This window comes from Nannospalax galili, unplaced genomic scaffold (assembly GCF_000622305.1).
Source record: "Nannospalax galili isolate Female #2095 unplaced genomic scaffold, S.galili_v1.0 scaffold186, whole genome shotgun sequence".
In the NCBI taxonomy this organism is placed as follows: Eukaryota; Metazoa; Chordata; class Mammalia; order Rodentia; family Spalacidae; genus Nannospalax; species Nannospalax galili.
In genome coordinates, this window is record NW_008358774.1 from 5,250,682 (window position 1) to 5,270,990 (window position 20,309).

The window sequence follows — 20,309 nt, forward strand, 5'->3', positions numbered from 1 at the left end:
TGCTAAATTCTACATTATAATTAGTGTAACATTCATTGGATATGCTTTAGTTACTTACGCTATCCCTAAACTTTTATGGTTTAGAAACCTGTCATGATTTGGACCATTTCTAACTTTGTGGCTAAATGTATCACTCATATTCTCTACATGGTATGAAAATAAAATTTATAGTCTTGTTTAGTTGTCCTTGCCACTGCTAAATTCTACATTATAATTAGTGTAACATTCATTGGATATGCTTTAGTTACTTACGCTATCCCTAAACTTTTATGGTTTAGAAACCTGTCATGATTTGGACCATTTCTTACTTTGTGGCTAAATGTATCACTCATATTCTCTACATTTGTTTCTAAACTATAAGGAAGAAAATACAACTACGTGTATTCTTTAACAGGATAGTATATATTAAAGAGTTTATAAAAGGCATTGATGAGCTATCATCCTAGAAGAACAAATAATTATTTATTATATAGTACTATTTTTATGCAAATACATTGTGGGTAACTGCCGATTCAGATTAGTTCAAATATACACTTCTCCCAAGTCTTTTAAATGAGGGCATTTTGTGTTATGTTGTAAATACTTAATCGTTTACTTATATATCTTATAATGTCAGGCTTAGGCATGACAATGTGATTCTTTGTGCCTTCTGATCATTGTTTTATGAATAAAATGCATTTAGTTATATGCTATACTAATGTCCAAGAAAAAATAAGACTCAGAAGCATGAATTCAGACTTACTGAGAGCCATTAAATTGAAAACCTTTTTCATTTTTTTAGTGTTTTGCAAATACGTTATAGCTGTTTATAAACTCACAAGCCTCTTTAAAATGGAAGAGATGGTCAATAAGATATCACATAACAGCGACTCCACAAAACATCAACATGCTTAATATATTTGAAACAAGAAGCCTTCTTACCTAGCATGCAAACACATTTGACATTCTGATCAGGGTTCTCAAACAAGATTTCGCCACACCTCTGTAATAGAAAGACAGCTTTAGTTACTTTAAGAATTCTCAAGGGAATACATCCATGCAAACTGATGCTACTGTGGTGTTATTCTGCTCTTGTTTTCTTTGATTACCTGGACCTAGGGACTTAGGTCATGAAGAGATACTTTCCTTGTAGCAAAGTCTTTGAAAGGTAAGTTGGGTCAGGTTGTTCCTGCCCACCTCACATCCCTGCCTACAGCTGACTCTGTGCTCTTAGGAGAAACCACGGCCTAAGACTCACTGGTTTGTAACAGTTTCTGCCTCAACAGAAGGTATCTGACCTACTAGGCTCAATACTCTGAGGTGAATCACTCTCAAAACTAGTTCTCATTCAGCATATATATCATTCCAAATTATCTACTCTATAAACAAGGACAGATATCATCAAACAAAAAAGCTGTGTGGTCAATATTTAACTCTCTGAACTTGAGTTAAAGACAAATAAGGAAATGGAAGAGTGGCACAGGGTTTTCCTGAACCAGTAGAATCATGCAAGTCACTTAGTTTTAACTTGCATTTTAAAACTTTTGTGCAAGGAAAAACTTAGCAATACAATCTGCTATTGAACAACAGGCTACATTTGCATGATGAATATGATTGGCAGATAGGATTAGTACCTGCATTTATCAATAAGCCATTCAAATCAATAAGAACATAACAAACAACCTGACAGAAAAAGGGATAAAGCACACAGCAAGCAATTTATAGAGGGAATTTGAGTGGTCAGTAAATACAGAAAATATATTGTTACATCAATAAGTAGGAATAAGCAAATAATACCTAAAATAAAGGGTTTTTAAAGATCCACTGATTTGACAAAAATTAGAAGTCTGGAAATAGTAAATATTTTTCAAGAATATGGAGAAATGTGAAGCTTTCACACTCTTTGGACTGGAGTGTAAAATATAGACACTGCAGAAAACTTGACAAAAACTGGCAAAATCAAATGGTATGATAGAACAAGTGATTTTCTAAAATTTTAACTAGAGAAATTTGCACATATGTCAATGTCCTGGCTAAAAAAGATAAATTCCATTCATGATTGGAAGGCTAAAGATCAATTAAAATGAATTAGAGCTATATATACTCTAAAACCGTATATAATATATTATGTACTTATATATATTGGAATGCCTAACTCATTATATGTATCACTTTCTAATCATACAAAAATATATTTATGCCATTAAAGTGTAATATTAGAAGCAGGGAGATGGTTCAGTGGGGAAAGTGCTTGAAGCATGAAGATCTAAGCTAGAATCCTCAGAAACAATGGAAAGCTGGGTGTGGTGGTATGCATCTGTAATCCTAGCACTCTTGCTATGGGGAGGAGGGCCAAGATAGGAGAACACTGAAAGCTCATAGGCCAGCTAGTCTGGCATATGCAATGGCAAACAACACAGACCCTGCTTCAAAACAAGGTGGAAAGTTAGGACCATCACTCAAAGTTGTTCTCTAATCTTAAGACACATTCTGTGGCATGTGCATGCCTTCACTCACACACATGAATACACACATGTGCACACATCATACACATATAAACCACATACATATAGACACACACACAATGGTTAAGTTCAAAATTATGCTAAAAAGAACTCCATTTATTATAAAGTTGAAAATACCTAAAGTAGTACACATTGCTTCTGCATATATTAATTTATTGAAAAAGCACAATGTGAAATGAATGATCAATAAGGCAGTAAATATAGGGTAGGGAAGAGATAGAGAAATGAAGTGTGGGAGGGTGTGAAAAGTTACCAACTTTATCTGTAATTATTTGTGCCTTAAATTATTCTGTAAACTTTTTTATTCAAGAAAAATTTCACAATAAGAAAGAATGATACATGTCCAACATTTTGAATATCAAAGTGGTCCTCTGTTCAATGTATGTCTGTACCAGTGTCTTCGGGCTCATGGTGGTCACTCGTAGATTAAACTGTCTTCTCTAGTATCTTGTTCTTAATACTTATTTCCTTTGCTCTTAAGGAGACTACAGGTTTAATACCTTCACCAATTTTTCTCTTTCTTTCAAAGTTCACAGCTTGGTTAATTCAATTCCCCAAAGGAAAAAAGAATTTACATCTTCATACCTAATTATGAAATTATCAGGTAGGAGGTTGAGAAGAGAAAAGATGGTACCCCTATCTTCAAGTTAATCCATTTTTTAAGTTGATCTGCATTATGCAAGAGATGGGAAGTTGGTTCAGAGATTTAAGAGCATTGTGTTGGCTAATCAAGATACTTAACAGCAGCAGAAGAAAGCCAGGGCCAGCGGAAGGTTCTAAGAAGGCACTGGATTCTGAATGATTCTGAATTTTAGACGGAAAGTTCGGACCATGACCCCTTCTTGTAGCTATCTGCTGACCTAGTGTGGTTTATATCATGCCATTTAATCTCTTCATGCTTCATTTCCTTGGAAGTAACATGGGACTGTTGATATGTGCCACCAAGTTAGGCCAGGGAGCAAATGTGTGGATTAATGACCCATGCAGTCTAATTCTACTGTTTGTTCCTGCTTTGTTTGTATTTTGACAGAGGTTAAGCCCTTTAAAATAGCTAGGATCTATTTTCTGCATCACCTGCCTTTTAAAGTAGTATGTTTATGACCCGAAAGAGTTAATCATTATTTTTAAATAAAAGGTCAGAGTTTCTAAAATGTTTTCAATTTCTCAGCAGAACAACCTGCTATCGATCTCTTGTCTGGGTTCCACAAGGAAGTGACAACAGAGTGGTCTCCTTTCTTGCTCTGTTAATGACAAAGCTCATACATATGCTGCCACAGAAGAGGTGTTCTGTCATTGAAGAACCTTTCCATGACATTGTGAGTGGAGGCTGCATAACCTCCCATGGCTATAATAGGTTAAGGATAACTTGACATATATCTGTCAACAGGTATGCCAGTATGGGCTGCGAGGATTTGTCTTTCTTCCCTGTACATGCACAAAGCTTGGAGGAGTTTCTGAAACTCCCATGGAGCATGCATTCCTTAACAGTCATGGCCTGCTTAGGTTCACTGACCAGACAAGTTCATTACTAAGCAGCAAAGGCAGGTGCTCTGGCCCTTCCAATAAGGATGAGACTGTCTGCTTCCTTGTCTTCATCTCCCTGGCAATCTGGGAAATGGTTGAGGCACCTTTACTAGCTCTTTAATTGCTTTGCTCTTTTAAAGATGCTTGATGATAGCAACAGTTTTTTAAAGCAATGTTCAGAAGGCAATCTGATTGATCTCAGGACATGCAAACAACCAGATTCTTTCCAGTGCTTTTTCTCATTGATGTCAACGTTTACCAAGCCCTTCACCACCAGGCTCCTGCTTACTGTGCAGCCCAGAGCCATGACCTAGTTTGGGAGATTGATTAGGTTAAGCACAGGGTCCCAGTTGTAGAAAGCTGCAAACTCTGTCATGGTGGTAGGTCATTATCCTGCTGGGTTCTAGAGTGCTGGAACTCACTTCCTTTGATGTGCTATTCATGTTTGCTGAGATTCCCCATCTTGGCACCCTGATGCTGGTTGACCTTTAGTTCTGCTCATCAGAATTCGTCCTAATTTTTAGCATCTCATTTATTCTTATGTGCCTGATATACCTAGACCACCTTGTTCCTGCCTAGTGATTCCAGTATAAACTACCCACAAGCAACAGGGCATCACTATTGCAATGCTTATCCAAGAAACTGGATCCCTGTTAGCAACAGAGAAATTTCCCTGGTGCATGCTTTTTCCTTCTGAAGCACATAGAATATGCAGCACATGAATTCATGCATGTGAGCCCATTATACGTACAGACCATGGTTAGTGTTCCCAATGTTTCGTTGTTGTAACCTTGGTGCATTTATATGCCAGACCCCTGAAAATTCTTTGAGGCAGTCTAAATATCTGTTACCTTCCTAACACTTATGGAGACTGGGCTAAACACTGTTCTAAGTGCTGTCTATCTACTGTTTCATACTATCCATTGTACTCTTAACAGTAGAAAATTGAGAGAGACAGGAGCACCCCCTGTGTGAGAGAATTAGTGCTGACTGATGCTAAACCAAGATTCATGGATTCCCAAATATTAAGTACTTCAGAGCTTCTTGTTACATTGGCTAGGTAGACACTATCTATACTGACACTGTCTGTACTCACCCAGTGGTTTCTGGTTGTTTGCAAGGGTTGCCACTATGAGAGCTCAGGCTTCAGATAAGACTGAACCAATTTCAAGTCTGTTTCTACCTCCTCTTATTTGCCATATCATCTTGGGCAATTTATTTAGTCATACCAAACCTGCTGTGTTTTCTATAACATAAGGTAATAGTATCTACATCATAGTACCATTTCAAATTTAGTTTTTAATTCATTATAAACAAGAAAGTACTAGATTAAGCCATTATAGGTTAAATTGCAATACAAAAGTAAGGATGAACTTTGAACTCTTCATTAAAGTTCCATATTAATTTCCATATTATTTTTCAGGATTACAAATGCTGGTGGGGATGTGGGGAAAGGAGAATCTTATTCATTGCTGATGGGAGTGCAAACTGGTATGGCTGCTATGAAAATCAGTGTAGAGAGTCCCCCAAAAGCTAGAAATTGATCTACCACATGTTCAAGCCATACCACTCTTGGGTATATACCCAAAGTACTCTGTATCCTACTAGAGAGATACATGTTCATCTATGTTCATTGTTTCTCTATTTAAAACAGCCAGGAAATGGAAACAACTTATATGTCCATCAACTGATGAATAAACAATAAAAGTATGGTAAATTTACACAATGGAATGTTATTCAATTCAAGAAAAATAATATGAAATTCTCTGGAAAATGGATGGACCTAGAAACAATCATCCTGAGTGAGTTAACTCATACCCAGAAAGACAAATGTCACATGTTCTTTCTCATAAGTGAATGCCAGCTTTGAATCTTTAGATATACCCATTTTGCTTGGAAAATACATGGAGGTCAGGAAACTAGTACACAGCCATGGGACAGGGAGGTTCATTTGAAGGGAAATAGAATAAGTGATATAAAGAGGGAAAGGGGACTAATGGAGTAGGAAGGGTTAAAAGGGGTAGGGAATGGGAGGGCAAGGCAGAGGAGGGAGTATGGGGAGGGATAACCAACACCAAAGGCTTTTTAGAAAAAGTCATATGAAAACCTTCCACTATAGAAGCGTCTTAAAGTATATACATATAAAAATATAAAGTATATACATATACTTATGCAATACAAAACAGATTAAAAGGAATTACCCTATAGCAGGGGGACATTGCCCCTACTAGACACGACAGGCCGGCAAAGAAAAAGTCCAGTGCCAGGAATGGACTCTTTCTTTATAAGCTGTGACCAGGACTCTTTCTTTCTAAGCATAGACCCTCAAATAATACTGGTCATTGCCCCTGCTCTTGGTTACCCTCCAGAACTTGACAATAAGACCCTATTGCTGAAGACCCTACATACATGCGTTATAGAATAAACAAGGAGAAATTAAACTGGTTCTACTAGCAGTATCTCTCCTGGCCAGCTTTCACAGTGCTGGAAGGTGCTATGCATGCTATCTGAAGAGAAAAGTAATCATCAGCCTTGACCAGTTGGGAACTCTGCAAGCTACAAAAACTGGGCTGAAAAGATATGCCCACTGGTGCAATAGTGCCATGGATGTTATTGGAGTAACCAACCACTTTCTGCTTGGATTTGAGGTCTGCTTCACATGATGGAGCCCATATTGATACTGATATCAGACCTAGGAACCTGTGGCTAGGCAGGTCACAGATCAGAGGGGAGAGCCTACTACTATCATTCTGCTAAATATACATAGTATTAAACTGACTCCTAATGAGTTATTGTTATACCAATAGATTAATGAATCTCTCAACTCTCAACAGAGAAGCACACTTATACAGCAGATGGTGATTGTGCTGGACAGCTTTAGTGTCAACTTGACACACCTGGGTTGAGGGAGCCTCAACTGGGGAATTTCCTTCATTGGACTGGCCTGTGGCCATGTCTGTGAGGCATCTTCTTGATTGTTGTGTGATGTGGGAAGGCCCAGAGCATTATGGGTGGTGCCACCCCTGGGCAGGTGGGCCTGTGTTGAATAAGAAAGCAGGTTGAGCAGGGGCCAGGAGAGCAAGCCAGTAAGTAGCGTTCCCCCATGGCCTGTGCTCCAGCTCCAGCCTCAGGGTTCCTGCCCTGAGTTCCTACCTTGGGCTCCCAGATGAACTGTGACCTGGGATATGAAGCTAAATAAACCCTTTCCTCTCCAAGTTGGTAGTGGTCATAGTATTTTGTCATAGCAATGAAGAACAAACCAGAACAGTGATTAACCCAGAGAACTGTAATTGGCCAATGTACAGAGAGTAAGAGACTGCAGACTGCTTATCCCTGAGTAGGATACCTATATCAAACCTCTGCCACTCAACTCTCAGGAATCATTATGGAAGAGGGGTGGGAAATTCTAAGTGCCAGTAATGGTATATGACCACAAGGAACAGACCCAATCCTAGCTGAGGAGCTACTGGTAACTGATAACTGCTGGGAGAGGGAAAGAGGGTTTTCTTTATGAGTGTGATGCTGGATAGATGAGTCAGGTTCCAGGGGATGGACACACACTAAAGGACATTTGGGGACACAAATTTGACTCAATAGGCCTAAGTATATATAGCAGACTACATGAAATCAGGTAGGGGGTATTAAGGGAGGGGTGCAGCTAGGGCATGGGGTCTAAATATGATCAAAATATATTATTGTATGACATTCAAAAAAATTCAACAAAAAAATAAAAGAAAAAGAAATGCCGATGCACAATGAAACCAAAGTGTTTCAGACGTATGGGTCTCTTTCCTGTGTAGGCAGCAATAACTTACTAGGCCCCTGTACTCAGTATTAAAAAGGTTAGGTGAAAAGTCTAGGAAAGTTGCTACCATATATATAATCTACTTCTATGATGCATGGATTTTTCAGTTACATTGAAGTGCACTGGAGATTGCTATTAAATAAAATAGAAACTATTTTCAAAAATAAATAAATAAATAAGAAAGAAAGGGTGTAAGCAGCAATAACTTACTAGGCCCCTGTACTCAGTATTAAAAAGGTTAGGTGAAAAGTCTAGGAAAGTTGCTACCATATATATAATCTACTTCTATGATGCATGGATTTTTCAGTTACATTGAAGTGCACTGGAGATTGCTATTAAATAAAATAGAAACTATTTTCAAAAATAAATAAATAAATAAGAAAGAAAGGAAGAAAGAAAGAAAGAAAGAAAAAGAAAGCCAGACACATTGGCACACACCTTTACTCATAGTACTTGGGAAACAGAGGCAGAGGCAGGCAAATCTCTGTGAGATCTAGGCTAGCTTGATCTACATAGCAAGTTTCAGACCAGCTGGGGCTACAGGGAGACCATGTCTCAAAAAGGAAAAATAGAGAAGAAATACTACTGATTTTAAAAGTAAAAATATAGGGCTAGAGAGATAACTCAGCAGGTAAGAGCACTGGCTGCTCTTGCAGGACATGGGTTCATTTACCAGCATTGACATGGCAACTAACAACCATCCTTAACTCCAGTTCCAGGGGATCTAACACCCACTTCTGGCCTCTGCAGGCATTGCATGCATTTAATGTACTTACATACATTCAGGTAAAACTCATACATGTAAAAAAATTCCTAATATTTTACCAGTTGGTTGCCAATGATTATTAGACAAAAATTTTGTATATTAAACTTCGAGTTTGACTTTTGTTCATGAAAACATGAATGTTTTAAAATACCGCATCTATTATTTACAATAGACAAGAAATGACAAGAACTTAAGTGTTGGTCAGTGGTTTGGTTGAAAAGGTAAAGACAATGAGGCATTTTACAAAAGAGTACTATTTAGTGATGCAGGTAATTCCAGCATTTACCATAACAGGGATGAATACAGAGGATACTGTGATAAGTGAAATAATCCAGGTACAGAAAAACAAGTATTATGTAATCTCACTTGTGTGAGATCTGAACAATTTGAATTCATAGAAGCAGAGAATAGACAGCAGAGGGAAATTGCTCAAAGGCTACAAGACTTCAGCTGGGCAGGAAGAGCAATGTGTGATGGCAGTCATCCCAATCCACTGTGTACCTGGGAATTGCTGAGAGCTTGCTTTGTGTTCTCACCACAAAAGGATGGTGTATAAGCGGTGCCTGCTAATTAGCTTGGTTTTGCCATTTCACAGTGTTTACTTATTTCAAGACATCATGGTTTATATCATAAATATATATATATATTTTTCTTGTCCACTAAAAATAACAGAAACAAAATCTAAAGCCGGGAGCATTTATAAGTTAAAACTGCAATTTCCACAAATAGATTTCTCTTAATTGCACTATTTTTTATCATAGTTGTAAAAATCGATATTAGCAGTAATTTTAGAAATCATATTTAAGCCTTCAACAAACTTTATTTCCTTAAAGGAAAATTATATTTGACATGGTAATATTAACATATTGGTAATATACTCACCGAGAATTATTAAAAACAGTGACAGGCTCACATTTTATCCTTGTTGTTTAATTCAGTATTTTCAGTTTTCTTAAGCCAGCTGATGTTTTCGTTTCAAATAAGCTTTCGTATGCCTTTTTATTTTTATCAAATTTTCCATCACCTGAATGTATAGGCCTCTCAGCAAGCCTCCAGCAACAAATCTTTTTAGAAAAAAAAATCTTCTCTCAGAAGAGAGGAATGAGCAACAAATAAGCTAAACCCAAGACAGAACTCTCATTGCTCAGAAGTTTCTCCCAGTGGCAACTGAGACAATAACAGTTTACTCTAAGTGCATGATGCTAAATAATATCAGAATATAATTAAGAAGATATGATGCTTTGATTTTATCCTCCCACATTTAGCTTTGTTTTCTTGTTTTTAGCAAAAAGGAAATTAATAAAGGGAATTAGGCATTTGTAAAATTATTAGACGATCAGGCTCTAGGCTGGGCCTCTACAAATGACTCAGTACAAATCTGTAAACCGGCTCACCAGGCCGTGAGATCAGTAGGCTGGTGGACCACAATTGGGAAAGTGGAGAGCCAGCAGGCACCACTGAATTGTTGACTTCAAGAACATAGCACATGGCAGCAATCCAGGGATTACAAAACATTTGGCTCAGTGGCCTCTTGACATCCATGAAACCAATGACTGAATATTGGATGCTACAGCAGAAATACAGAAAACCTAACGTCTCTATGACTGTGCTTAGAGAGCTCATGAAACCAAACAAAATAAAACAAACCCTTGACATAGACTATACTCATTTTAGGAAAAAAAAATCATCAAAGCTGAGTTTCCTGAATTGGAAAACTAACTATGCTCAGACTGTTGAAAAGTTGCTGGACTTTGGTGGAAAGAGAAATATATTGCATCTGTCACAAAGGAGCAACAAAGGCAATCTGGAGGCGGGAAAGCATCAGTAGAGGCTGGAGCCTTCACGCCCATTCTCAGTCCATCTTGAAGCACTTCCATCATGAATGTTTGTCTTGTAGCACGTGAATATATAAACAAGGCAAATACCTGTGTAGTGGTGTATTAATTGGGAGTGCATTTTTTTTTCCTCACCTGTGGATTCCCAAATGTCCAGGTCGGTAACTAACACATAATATGAACTCCCTGTGTTTATGCAATGGGTCAACAACAGATTCTTTACTGCAGTTTTGTGGTATATAATGAAATTATCTGTCAGCATGAAAAGAGATAGGCTGCCTGGACATTTATGTTTAGAAGTTAGTAAGTGATAATATGTATCAGCCATACATGTGCAGCTGTGGTGAGGTGATGAAGGCTGAAACCAGACATTGAGAAGACATTTCAAAACTGGTTCCTGAGCTGGGCATGGTGGCACATCCCTGTAATCCCAGCACTTAAGAGGCGTAGGCAGGAGGATCACAAATTTAAGGTCAGCTTGGGCTACTTAGAGAATTTAGAAACAGTCTGAACTTCAGTAGCAAGACCCTGTCTCAAAAAGCCAAGAGTTGATGATGTATTTCAGTAGTGGAGTCCTTGCCTAATAGGCACAGTCCCTGGGTTCCATCCTCAGCACCACAAACAACAATTAACCCTAGATAAAGGTGGTGTCCTTCCCTCTTACAGTTTTTTGAAGCAGAGAACTGAATATTTACTAAAGTCTGGTCCTCAGAAGACAGGTCTAGAGAGAAAATGGCTTATATCTGTAGAGCATATAGCATGACTTCCTCTTGAGACTGAACTGAAAGATAACAAGGGCTGGAAATTTGAAACCCTGTTAATGTCTCCCAAATAAGTGAGTATATAAATTCAAAAAAGGCACGATTGAGTGCTAAGTCTATGCAAACACTACACTTGAGTGTGAATATCAAATTGAATGAGATTCAGGCTTGGTCCTGTCTTCTTAGGGCCTAGTCTGAAGTCGGAATATAGAAAGTGAAGAGTCCTTTCAGTAATGGGTACCGAACCCTGCCTGAGGCTGTTACAGAAGACTTCCAAAGAGAGATGACCTCATACCTGAGACTGAAGGGTAAAAAAGTTGGCTGGCAAGAGAGTGTACCTGACTCCCTTCCAGGGCAGGGGAAGGTGCCTGAGCAAAACTGGGTTACAGTTAGAGAAATAGTCCTCAAGCATGGGATCCAAACTGAGGTGGGTCAAAATAAAAGTGTGCTGGATAGCTTCAGTTATCAATTTGACATACCTGGGTGGAGGGCCCCTCAACTGTGGAATTTCTTTCATTAGATTGGCCTGTGGGCATGTCTGTGGGACATTTTCTTGATTTTTGAATGACATGGGAGGGCTCACACTATTATGGGTGGTGCCACCCTTGGGCAGGCAGGCTGAGTTGAGCATGGGCCAGGGGAGCAAGCCAGTAAGCAGCATTCCTCCATGGCCTGTGCTTCAGTTCCTGCCTCCCAGTTCCTGCCCTTGGTTCCTGCCTTGGCCATCTGCAATGATAAACTGTGACCCAGAAGTTGTAAGATAAAATAAACCCTTTCCTCCCCAAGTTGGTTTTGGTCAGTGTTTTAATCACAGCAATAGAAAGTAACTAGGACAAGAGGGTTTAATCGAACTGGTAGTCATGAGTGAGACTGGAGGACAAAATGTACTTCTGGGCCAGAGGGATGGTTGCTTTGAGAGTGGGGGCTTAATGAATTCTTTTAGATCTGTAACAAATAACTATAATGTAATGGCATCGGATAGCTCTCATCAATGGTTCTGCCTGTAATTATTTTGTCTATTTCTACTCAAAGGATGTACTGAAACCCTAGGTGTTCTTTACTCTTTTTTCTTAAATTATTCCATAGAATGGTGATGACCTAAAGAATTCCCCAACCGCCCAGTGGAAACTGCATGTGAGGCTGACTCCCACTTGTGTGGAAGCCATTAGCACCTCACGACTTCCCTCCTCCTGGAGATGTTTTCAGGGTCTCCATCTTTACAGTGGCTCAAGTCCACAGTATTTTGCACAGTCCTGCCTACAACATGGGTGGCATAGTCAGGCCTTCATCTCAAAACACTGTGGCAGCCCTCAGCACTCCGGTACCAGAGGATGGCAGATTTGGAACTGGGGCTGAGTTTAGCTGGAGCTTATGTTTTCCTTCCTAAGCTTTTCCAATGAAGGAGCAGATTTCCATCTTATTGCAGGCTGTTAAAACGTCAGACTAATACGTTTTCAACAATCTGTCAGTGCAGATCTCCAGCAACAACCTGGCATTGCCTTTGGATCCTGGCCTCGAGGTCCAACTCAACCTCAGCCAGTCAAAATAAGAGACACAACAGCAAAAGAGAAAAAAATTACCCTGAGCCAAACAGAAGATTTTAACAAATCCATTGTTGCCAGTGGCCAACAGCAACTCTGTGGTCTGCATAACCTGGTGTGACCTTCAGGAAGGACCATCCCTCTTACACCTCTAATTAGCTATAGTTAGGAGTGACTTGAAAGATATTAATGCTATTGCTATTGGAAAATGAACCTACCTGCTTTTAACAGCTTTGTTTCTTTTCTTCAAAGAACAAAATGTTAACTCAATGGAGTATGCTTTCTATTAGAACATGCACGGCCAGCAGTAGCCATCTCCAGAATCTCTCAGCATTTTATTACAGACCCTTATTTTTAAATGTTTAAAAACTACTTATTATGAACCAAACCTTGGAAAACCTGGTTTCAGCCCAAGAGAAAAAAAAAATTAAGTTACTAAATAAATATCCAGAATGTGAAACCATGGTTTCTGTCATTGTGACCCCAGACAGTACAGGGTACTGGGATGCTTGGATCCTTCTGATAGAACCCTCCGGGGAGATACTGAGGACAGGTGGCACCCAAGTTCAGCAACTGGCATGCATTGAAATGCACGTTGAAAACTGCACTTTTCTCCACGCCAACAAAATGACTCCAGCTTCTGGTTAAGCAGAATTCTAGCAAAACCTGTATTTGAAGACTGGTGGTGGCCTGGAGCACACTGGGACCTCTCTCTCCAGTGCACATAGTTATTAGAACTGGGTAGGCATTGGGTTCAGGTATTTGGGAAAGAATTCTGGTATGGCTTCTGAGAAACCCCTAGATCAGATGCAAATACAAGCAGCACAAATTGGAATAGTTTAAAACTTGTGTGAGAATTTTACAATATAATTTCATCTTTTTATTTGTCACCTTAGAGTCTCAAGTATTGATAACTGGCTATAATCATAAATGGTTAACTTAAAAATAGTGAGTTATTAAAGGGGAAGTCCATATTCACTTAGTAGAAGAGTCAGGTGCATGAGAATATATTGCTAGACATTTAGCATATTGAGATTCGAATCCCAAACCTTCCCCTTATTAGTTGTGTGATTTGTGACATTTCAGTTACCTTTTTAACCTCATTGTAGAATTGATGGAGAAACACTATTCACAGTAATACTTATAATATATTCAGTATATTTGTTTTTTTTTAAAATTTACTTATATTTATTTTATGTGTATGAGTGTATTGCCTGCATAAATGTGAGTGCACACATGTCGTGTAATGCCTCAGAGGTTGGAAGAGGGCATTGGATTCCCCTGGAACTGGAGTTAAGGACGGTTCATAGCCGCCATGAACCCGGGTCCTCTGTAAGAGCAGTCAGTGCTCTTAACCGCTGAGCCATCTCTCCAGCCCCTATTCAGTATATCTGTAAACATCATGTCTACTCTACTCTAGAACCTACAACGTGGCCTGTAAGAATGTGCTTTTGCAGAAGGAAGGAGGTTGATGTAGTATGGGGCCATTTTGTGGAAATGTACATGAGATACAGAGTATAGTTCTTTAATGTAAGTCATAGGGTATGGAAAAGAGAGGTGTTTTGCTTCTCTTGTGATGGAGAGTGCTAGTCTGGAGGAGGGTAGCCTGCAAAGCCAAAGACCCAGAGGAGAGGTGGGTGGGGCTGGATGGAGGGGTATTTTCTTTATGTACCCTATCCTTGATAGTGAGGAAGGGTCAAGAACCTAAATGGACTTAGGAAAGGAGTTCCACATGCAAGGTCAAGATAGCCACCACATGATGGGCATGGAAAAGCTTCCGAAAAATTGTTGTTGCTTGGATAACGGAGAGTGGAACTAATATTAAGTTCTACCTCAGTTGGAGTTAAGGCTCAAGATAAACTAGGAAGGTATTTATTCTAAGTAACATAATTGCCAGTGTAAAAACCTAAAGATGACTGAGGAACGTAAGGGAGACAAGAATAGATACAAGAGGATGGTGTTCAGGTAATTGCAAGAATGTGGAGTGGAGAGCCATGAGGCTGGAGAAGATGGCAGGGACTGGATTGTCAAGGCCATGCAGGCTCCTCTTAGTGACTGGATGCTGGTACAGATTCATAAATGAAGTCACTGCAAGTCACAGACCCCAGCCAGCAAAGCTGGGGAATACCTCGAGAGCAGCTCATCTCTTCTGACTTTCTACCTGCTAACACTTTACTAGGGTGTTCACAATCAGACTTCTTTAAACTTAATATAATCCATATGGTCTTTAGAAAGAGTAGATTATAGAAGTCAGAATAGGACTTAGAGTTTCAAGTCTAGCATGAATATATAATGAAGGCTATGACTTTCAAAATTATGCATACCGTAAAGCTGGAGGCTGAGAATACATATAAAGGAGTGATCAAGGTCAAGTCCTCAGAGCCCAGAAGATGGGCAGCTGGGGTTTGGGAATAAAAGTCCTTCCCTAATCCTTATAAGGGCATGTCCTCCTCAGAAACTTCTGGAAAAGCATATTTCAAGAAAACCATTCCTTTACTCAGTTGTCACCTTCAGAGAGAGACTTGAACCAGAATGGGACTCCCACATTCCTGCTTCAGGCCCCAACAGAATGTAGCAATTGTTCAGCGATGTCACTGCTGCCTCTGGATCACTGACACAGTGAGAAGTTGGAATGACTTGTCTTCCCCTGTGTTACCAACAAATATGTACTTACAATTGCTGCACAAGTATGTATTCATAATTACTGCACTCCAGCCATCTGGCCGAAGTGTCCAAGCTTTAGATGTTGACTTTCCTCACTTACCCTGCAATTTTCAAGCTGGTTTATGAGGTCCTACACACAGCAAAAGCTTAATAGAGCCATATCAGTAATATCCCCAAGTCTTTGCAGAGGAGTCACGATTCAGAGATTCATGGAACCTCATCCAGACTGCAACTGAATGAATATTTACTCAGGACAAAGGAGTAGCTATAAAGGGCTCCTGGCAGCCCCAGTACAGCAATGTTTCTGTACATAAACCAACAATTAAATGTAATCCTATATACTTACAGTTTTAAAAGAAATTCAAACCAGTCTTTGGAATTAAATAACCTCAGTGCTAGAGAAAATGACTTCCAGAACATCAAGTCCAGCATGTGAACACAGGACCTCTGAGCCACAAAGGAACAAATACTTTTCCACAGGGATAAGGGCCTGTTGTATAACTACTTGTGAGGTCAAAGATCCAGATGTTCCCATAGACAATCAAAAAGTGATTACTGGTCACATCACATTGGCCATTTCCATGAGGACAGTTCTAAGACATAAATTTGGCCATAGAACAGAGATTTCTGTAAATTTTACTGGCAATCAACCCCAGGCTAAGGCTAAAAAACCCAGTGTCATTGAGAAATGACTGACAGATTTTATGAGCTTCAAGTGAAAATGAAATAGTATATATTTAACTAATAGTTTATATTTGGTATCACTGGTTTAATCCTACCACACACTTTGACAAGAGCAATATTTGAAAGACACCTCCCTCTCTTCACTAAGGTATTTTCTGTCTAGTTTGGTGTTATTCCCCAATACCCAGATGAATATCCATCACATCTTAAGTTCTCAATATTGCACAATAGACCAAATGAATGAACTGGCACAAAAACATACCCAAACTAGTCTTTACTGCATAGCAGTCAAGTCAAAAATCTGCAAGGTGGTGAAACTCTTAGAAGAGTTTTTATTTTAATATTTTCTTTTTTGGTTCTGGAGATTGAACCAGGGCCTTTTCTATTCCAGACAAGCACTCTCCTGGCATGTTTTAAGTAAGTTCAGGGTATCAGTTTGATATCAAGATTCCTCTAAGATGTCATCTGGGCTATGTAGTGAATTTGCTGTGAATGCTGTAGGTTGAGTCCCACTCAAAGTTAAAGATTTTCAAAGAATTATAGTTTTGAAAGATAGTCCTCCATGGAAAGCAATAGTCCCTCCTGTCTGCATCTCTCTTAAACACACACATATACATGACACATACCTTAGTATGTGATAGTTTTTACTGGCATCTGTGAATGTCAAACATTTGGTAAATATTATTTAAAGCTTCAGAGCTGAGACATAGACCCTATGTTTATATAGCTCAACCTTTGTAAATTTAAGACTAATAAATTAATAAAGAGGGAATTATGTATATTGCTTGATTTCTAAATCTCACAGGTTTTTGTTACTGGCAAATATTACCCAAAATAAGCAAAGAAGCAAACAAAATTTGTTTTAAATGGTCAAGGTTCATACCAGGAAAATAGAGATAATGTCTCTTTTTTTTCTCATTAGCATAGGTTTAAAGGTTAACCTAGCATAGCATTTCAAGTATTTAAGTAGAGAAATTTGTATGAGGGCCCCTGGGGGTTACTTGTAAGTGTTATGTTGTTTATGATTTGAGTTCTCATTCTAGTCGATTTACTACTTCAAGACCCTCTATAGTCTTTTTCATAAGTAGAAATGATTATTGATTTGAGTTTGAATTTTTATTAGTATTCATGTTCTTGTAGAACTTAGTAATTAAAATGTAAATGCCAACAAGGGGTGAGTACCAAAGGAGATAGAGACAGTTCCTTATTTACTGTGTACTGGTAATCAACCCCAAATCATTGGTCTATCTTTAAATTATTAAGACTGGCCATCAGTGAATTTAGTCCCTAAAGATCATAAAAATAATAGGGACTTGGGGCTGGAGCGATGGCTCTGTGGTTAATAGCACTGACTGCTCTTGTAGAGGACCTGGGTTCGATTCTCAGCACCCACATGGTGGCTATGAACCGTCCTTAACCCCAGTTCCAGGGGACTCTGATGCCTTCTTCTGACCTCCGAGGCATTACACGATGTGGGTGCACTCCCATATATGCAGGCAATGCATTCATACATATAAAATAAAAATAATAAATACAATTTAAAAAAATAGGGACTAAAAAGTGGGCTCTTGAAAACAAAAAGGAATAGAAATGAGTTGACACAAGATTAGCAAAAGGATCTTGGAAGGGATTGATGAACTGGACAATGAAATTAGGAATCCCAATGATCACACTTTATCAGTTTCTCAGTAAGTATACTCATCAACCAACAATGCTTATTAATTAACTGATGTTTAATAAACTAGCCCATTTTTGTATAGTGAATCTTTTTTTTCTGTCTTTTTTCTTTTTTGAGACAGGGTCTCCCTGTAGCCCCAGTTGTCCTGAAACTCACTATATAGACCAGGCTGGCCTTGAACTCACAGAGATCCACCTGCCTCTGCCTCCCAAGTGTTGGGACTACAGGCATGTGCCACCATGCCCAGCACATAGTGAATATTTTAGATTTAATGGTTTAAAACAATTTTCTCTATGTATTCTTAGCAAAGTAAGAAAGGAATTGAGCACAAGCATAATGAATAGATTTATAAATGAAGCAATGTAAAGAAACCTTATTTTATTAATTAGTCTTAAATTTGAAAAGGCTGGACTATATAAGCAGAGGGTTGTTCTATATTGTCATAAAGTAAATGCCCAATAAATGGGCTTAGTGAATGGCCGAAGGAAAACGTATGACATGCCATGGAATGTAATCATCAGTTTAACACATTCTATTAAATTTAGGCGTGTCAGTCTAAGCAGTTCTGATCACCAATAGATCTAAATGTATCTGTGTGTGCATACAAAGTGTTAATGCACATATTTACACATACTATATATATATATAATGTATCTGTCATTTCTAGTATACTATAGTTTAGTAGCTCAAAGTCTAGGCTTTTGTTTGCAGTCTAGTAACAATTCAAATCACAGCTTTGCCACCTCCGAAATCTTTGATCTTTTTTCCCCTAAGCCCTCACCTAAAAAATATGAGATAGTATGTAGTTATTAGGAGATTAAATGAGATAATATGCACACAGGTCTGTGCACAGTGCTCAGTGTACAGGAAGTGAACAATATGTGACTATTCTATTCTTGGACTCTGGCTTTTCATCAACTCAGCCAACAAGAAGCCAATCCTTGCTTCTCCTTCTGGTCCTCGTATGCTTCTGTCCTTTGAATTGTAAAGCTTTACTTTTCAACATGTTGTTTGTCCTACAAGTTAGTGCCTCCAAATCTTTCAGGAAATTAAAAGTGGAGACAGCAAAGACTTGGGCTTTGAGTACAGCAGTTCAGGTGTGGCACTGACCTCAGGGACCCTGTACTTGCGTTCTCACCTCTAATGATAAATACAACCTATTATCAGAAAAGCTCTGGACTCAGTAGCATTTATTTTATTTTATTTAATTAATTAATTTATTTATTGAGACAGGATCTCATTATTTAGTTATAGTTGTGGTTGGCCTAGAACTTTCTATGTAGGCCAGGCTGGCCTGAGAGTCACAGAGATTTGCCTACCTCTGCCTCCTGGGTATGAGATTAAAGGCTTCTACCACCACATCCAACTTAGTTTTCTATTTATTATTTATGTATTATTTATTTTTGTCTTTTTGAGACAGGGTCTCCCTGTAGCTACAGCTGGCCTGGAACTCACTATGTAGACCAGGCTAGTCTTAATCTCACAGAGATTCATCTGCCTTCAAGTTACCACTATGATATCACTTGGTCTTCTTGGAGGGCTTCTTGAATCTCTGAGGTCTGTTCAATGCCTCTTCTGAGCATCCATCGTATGCAGGGTAGCCACTGACTACAGCATCAATTATACCTACATAATTTCCTAGTAAAGTCATCTCAGTATCTGCTTGCATTGATTCTAGGACCCGTGTGGGTACTTGTGCTGGATAGCTTTAGTGTCAACTTGACACACCTGAGTTGAGGGAGCCTCAATTGGGAATTTCCTCTATTGGACTGGCCTATGGTCATGTCTGAGGGGCATCTTCTTGATGAGTGACATGGGAGGGCCCAGCCCACTGTGGGTGATGCCACCCATGGCAGGTGGGCCTGTGTTACATAAGAAAGCAGGCTGAGCAGGGACCAGGGAAACAAGCCAGTAAGCAGCGTTCCTCCATGGCCTGTGCTCCAGCTCCTGCCTCCAGGTTCCTGCCCTGAGTTCCTACCTTGGGCTCCTGGATAAACTGTGACCTGGGATATGTAAGCTAAATAAACCCTTTCCTCCCCAAGTTTGTAGTGGTCAGAGTATTTTGTCACAGCAATGAAGAACAAACTAAGACAGAAATTGGTACCAGAGAGTGGGATATTGCTGTGACAGACCTGACCTTGGTGTTTTTTGGGAGGACTGTGGAAGTGTCTGGAACTTTGGGCTAGAAAAGCTATTGCTTGCTCAGAGTTTGTTGCTGTGGAGCTTGGAACAGTTATGTTGAAAGAGTTGTAGACATGGAGACCTGGCTTGTGAAGCTTCAAAGGGAGGTAGAGACTATCAGGGCTGTTCCTGTGATATTTTGAATTGAGAATCTGTGGGTTCTGGTCAGCTGGGGCCGAAGAATCAGCTGTGATTAAGAAGAGACCAGAACCTGAAGTAAAACTTTTGCTTTACTGGGACAATTAATGCTGGTTAGCTGGGCCTGAAAAATTAGCTGTAAGTAAGAAGATACCAGCATCACTGTGGTGAAGTCTTCTGGGAGGTATTTCCTCAGGGCCAGCACACAGAGGGGACCCACACCTCTAT

The 20,309-nt window shown here is 39.2% G+C and overlaps 1 protein-coding gene across 1 annotated transcript in view; it reads right to left on the reverse strand.

Annotated features, from left to right (window-relative positions):
* Positions 1-20,309, reverse strand: part of Pde7b (phosphodiesterase 7B) — a 355,604-nt gene that overhangs the window by 253,986 nt on the left and 81,309 nt on the right. The window contains exon 2 of the mRNA XM_008822074.2: positions 922-982. Coding sequence (XP_008820296.1) covers positions 922-982 — 61 coding nt within the window. The remainder of the gene's footprint in view (positions 1-921; positions 983-20,309) is intronic.